Here is a 5,009-nt window from a genome sequence, read left to right as displayed (position 1 = left end):
ATATTGCATTTTTTATCATAACATCTGGTAGAGGACTACTTAAACCTTTGAGGAAACACATTTTCCCACCTCAGGCATACAATCCCAATAATTACTAGGAGTTTCCTTCTTACAAAAAGTTGTTTGGAGTTCAACCCCGTCACAGACAACTTGGAGTCTGTGTGAATATGATTCAAAAAGACATTCAAGTTAATTCTTGTTGAACCTTAATCATCAGAAGTCCCTTTTTTAGAATCACCTATGTCAAGTAGATTTTTTCTTTTAAAATACTCACCATTTGACTGGACATAGGAAAACACTAAACCATGTTAAAATGTTATGCATCACATTCTAATAGTTCAATCACTTTAAGGGCTTAATAGCTTTTTTTGCTTTTAACGTGATAAAAAAGGAGCTGTTTTGTAAAAATGCAGTCATAAAGTGCAAACCAGTTACTGTAGATACTGACTACATTTTAATATGAAAATGGTGTTGTCCATAAACAATAAATAGTTGAATTACATACAGTGTAATATATTCAATCTGCTCCCAACTGAAGCAATACAATAAAAATAGCCTATTTAGTTCAATATTATCTTATTTTATTCTTATAAAATTGGCTATTTTTCATCCCAGGAATTCAATATTACATTGAAACATATTAAGTAAATACAAATGTAATCACACTTACTTTCAATATTAAGTTTGAATCTTTCTCTAACAAGTTGTACCAGGTTAGTTCCTTGTAATATCTTGAAATTACACTTCCCTTAGCTTGTTATTAGTGTTTAGCAAGTTGTCCATGCTATCTCCTACTGTTTCACAACACTTTACATAGTTGTTTATTTTCTACTCTTTTTAATTGTTTTGTTTTACATGCTGCTGCAACGACAAAAATGCCCCTATTTAAGATCGATAAAGTAAATCTGATATTTATTATTATTATTTGTATATCAAAATCTGACCAAACTAAACATAAATGTTGACAACACTGTTGCATTGTGGGACATGTGATTGACGCGGCGGCCATTTTCCCGCTGGACGCTGCTTCCCCATTGTGGAAACGAAGAAGAAAATAAGAGACAAGCCAAACATTACTCTCCACTTCTACTCACTTTCCCCCCCAGGTAAGCCCCTCAAAATACATCACAGATTTCACTAACGAACTTTGAATTTTTTAAGTTGTGTTTTTATTTCATTTCTGGACACATTTAAGGGCGAAAAAGCTCTTATTTTGTCGCATGGGGAAATAACAAACACGGCGTTCGAAGCTACGGTTGAAATGCGCCGTTTCTTTCTGTTGAGATGCATTTTCAAATTATGCGCCCGTGAGCTCGGTTTTACGCAGCCGTTAGGGACCGTTCACCTCTCATATCCTTATCTATGAGTTCCCTGAAATGTCTTCTGTGTTCTTCTTATATTTCCCGGTACGCTTGCACTGCGGTTTTTAGTAAAATTGAAGTTGTTTACGTGCTACTCGTGTGCACTTCTGCCCTGGGTCTTTATCCCGATTGCGCATCAAACCGCCGCCATCACCAGAGCGGGGGAGAGGCGGACCTAGCAACAGTGGAAGGCAACTGTTAATCCCGCCTACTTTCTAGACTCTACACGCGGATTGGCTCAAGCGTTGTATTTATAGAAACGTAATGGTTTGTCGGCCAATCGTATCGTCGTTCGTGTTTGATTGACGTCTGTAGGGCCGATTGTTAAAGGGATTGTCATGTGTTTACTTTTTTTACTACGAAAAAAGTAAACTTAAATTAAGTTGCCCGGTACTACTAAAAAACGTTTTATATCATGCTTATATTTACGTGCATGGACGGTTAATAATCACGATTTAAGAAGTTACTTTGGTTGGAGTATTAAGCCTACAAAATACAGCAATACGCAGAATGATTTACATGCAATCTCTTACCAAATGTTGAATGTCTTTTTCAGTAAACGGGATAAAGACTGAACAAAAAAAAATAGATGAATATATAAAATGGGAATGACCTAACATGTGGATACTAAACAAATGTGTAATCTTTCATTCCCCCTATCCTCTAAAGCTGATATTAAGTATCACCTTTAGACCATCCCCTCCCCTTCACACTATTCTTTTGCACATGTGCCTTAAAAATGCATTGTAGTTTATTTACCAAAGCCAACTTTGTCCTGTGCCCTCAGGTGATCTTTAGTAGCCATGGCCCGTACCAAGCAGACCGCCCGTAAGTCCACTGGAGGCAAAGCCCCCCGTAAGCAGCTGGCCACAAAGGCTGCCCGTAAGAGCGCCCCCTCCACCGGTGGAGTCAAGAAGCCCCATCGTTACAGGTGAGACTGAATGATATTTAAAGATCAACAACATTATCTTTAGGTGCAAGAAAGTATTCAACCCAAGACTGTAAACACACTGCTTTACATAATTTGTTCTAAATGTGTTTGGCATAATAAAGATAACAGTTCACTTAATTTCACGTTTATGTGTTGTGAAGGCCCGGTACCGTGGCTCTGCGTGAGATCCGTCGTTACCAGAAGTCCACTGAGCTGCTGATCCGCAAGCTGCCCTTCCAGCGTCTGGTGAGAGAAATCGCCCAGGACTTCAAGACCGACCTGCGTTTCCAGAGTGCTGCCATCGGAGCTCTGCAGGTCAGAAAAACAACCAGATGCATACACTTGACCATTGGCTGATGATGGAGAGGATATTAAACCAGAGACAAAGCGGTGTTATAAAACACTATTAATGGCGTACAAAAATATACAGTGTCGAACAAATTCATGTCTATCCATATAAGCACTACTATCAGACAATGTTCTGCTAAAAGTAAAGATGTAATTACAGTTCTTTCCTTACACTTGAGGAGAAATGTTAATATGTAGGGACAGAAACTATTATTTGATTATTATACTTAAAAACGTAACGTACATTGGGTTCCATGCTTTAGTCGCAGGGACTAATGAAATCAACCATAACCATAAAAGACAAACACACAATCATCTTTGCTCTACTGACATCCCTGTCCCCCCCCCTGCAGGAGGCCAGCGAGGCCTACCTGGTGGGTCTGTTTGAGGACACCAACCTGTGCGCCATCCACGCCAAACGTGTCACCATCATGCCCAAAGACATCCAGCTGGCACGTCGTATCCGCGGGGAGCGCGCCTAAACACTCTCCTCCTTGTCTTTCTCCTTTTCACCTCTTCCTGCCCTTCCTTCACCAGTCTGCCCCTCTCTCTCTCCCTCCCTCCCTCCCTCCCTGTGTTAGTAGTGTGTAGAGGGAAACTGATTAAATGATGGATAAAGTGTATAGTCGTGTTTTTCATAGTGCTCTCGGCAGCAGAACTATAGGGTACTCTCTTTTTGTGCATGTACCGACTCTCTGGTGATGAGGTCTCCTGGAGCACACGTCTCCGTTTGCACCGTCTGTGACGCGATGTGATGTGAAGGATGTTGTGTGGATAGAATACGGAAGAAAAAACGAGAACATTGCAAATTCGCTAGGGACAGAGAGGAGGAGGAGAAGATGGGTCTGTGTCTGCTGGGGGTCTCTTCTCTGCAGCAGGGTGCTACATGAACGCTCCCCCCTCCTCTGCAGCGCGTCAGTCAGGATGGGTGATCTGTCCCTGTGTGTGCACGAGCTCTGATCACCACGGCATATTGTATACAACGCATCAGCATTCATCATGTTAGGTTTGATGTGTTCCATCCAAATGACTGTCATGCACAGGATTTCTTTTGCCACTTAAAACCAGTTGTTGATGACGTGGAGATGGGGGGGGGATACTTCAGAATTAAACACCTACAGAGAACAAAAAAACGGTTTGAACTGTTTGTTTTTTTCTAGATAAAAGTGAACTCATGTTGGCACCATCCTCTGGTAGACGCTGTGTTCCTGCCTGACAGAAGAGTCAGCTGTTTGTGTGGTGTTCACATTGGTTTCATCTAATTATTTAAAGCCAAAGCTCAAGTTTGCTAAAACAAATACTTTTGTAGCAGTGTTTTATTTCCTTTTTATAACAAAGGTTTGTAAAGTAAAAACTAAAAAGTTCTCAAAGTGTAAAAAACGAATGAAAAAACAGCTGATTAAAATGTGAAACTACTGTAAATCAGTGTTAAATGACAAATAATACTAGTTGTGTTTTCTGCACACGTCCCCTCCGGATCACTTGATCGTCTGTTTGCCGTTTCTCAGGTTGACTCGTCACCTTTTAACTTAATTTGTCTTTTTTTTTGCTCAATTTGATTTCCTGTTTGTCTTTTATTTTCTTATTTTGAAATGTTGAGAATAATGTTTCAATTAAACAATGTTTGTAATTTCCAGATTTGTCATATAAAGTGGTAATAAATGGATGTTACACACACTCTAGTGTCTCAGTGCTTTACGTGGAAATTCTATCTGTTTTTATCATACCCACTTTTATAATAAGACATAATGTGCTATCATGAAAGAGTACTACTTACTATAATAGAAAAGTATCAGTAGATGGTTATGATTTTACTAGAAAGAAACAAAAACATCTCTGTTTCCTCACCAGCCTCAAAAGTCTGCTGAGTCTTGAAAAGTATTAAAAGTTGATAAATCAATTTAGCGAAAATTAAGGCTATTAAAAAGTATTGAACGGCATTTTCCAAGGCATTACATTGTGTAGCTTGTTTTCAATAAGTATATAAATGGTCCAGAGAGGTTGTGTTCTACAGTCTGCCTGAATGTAATCATGGCGTAGGTGTGCAGTGTGATTCTGTGTAGTTTATTGATGGCATCCCGTTGGGTTTTACGTCATCTGAAGGACATCGTACGCTCACTGCTTGATAGCGCGCGAAGTCCGTTTACGCCGGTTGCTAAGCAACGTCGTTATGGGGAAATGCAAGTTTGCGTCCAAATGGTTGGAAGATAAGGAGGAAGGACGATCAATACTGTATATAGTCAATGTGAGGTGAAGTGTGTCGCCAAGGTAACCGGTTAAAACTCGAAGTGGCGATGAGGTCTTAAAATGTATGGAAAGGGTCTTAAAAAAGGTCTTAAAAGGTTTTACATCTGACTTCAGGATTCCTG

At 39.7% G+C, this 5,009-nt stretch overlaps 1 protein-coding gene across 1 annotated transcript; it reads left to right on the top strand.

The window, feature by feature from the left end:
- The first annotated feature begins 995 nt into the window (after positions 1-995).
- Positions 996-4,317, top strand: LOC117457224 (histone H3.3A). The gene is made up of 4 exons (XM_034097162.2): positions 996-1,106; positions 2,149-2,292; positions 2,454-2,607; positions 2,994-4,317. The coding sequence occupies exons 2-4, from the start codon at positions 2,165-2,167 to the stop codon at positions 3,120-3,122; spliced, it is 411 nt and encodes a 136-aa protein (XP_033953053.1). The 5' UTR covers positions 996-1,106; positions 2,149-2,164; the 3' UTR covers positions 3,123-4,317.
- The last annotated feature ends 692 nt before the right edge of the window (positions 4,318-5,009 follow it).

Source organism: Pseudochaenichthys georgianus, chromosome 13 (assembly GCF_902827115.2).
Source record: "Pseudochaenichthys georgianus chromosome 13, fPseGeo1.2, whole genome shotgun sequence".
NCBI classification, from domain to species: domain Eukaryota; kingdom Metazoa; phylum Chordata; class Actinopteri; order Perciformes; family Channichthyidae; genus Pseudochaenichthys; species Pseudochaenichthys georgianus.
The sequence above is the reverse complement of the archived record's forward strand: the minus strand, read 5'-3'. Positions and strand labels throughout refer to the sequence as shown.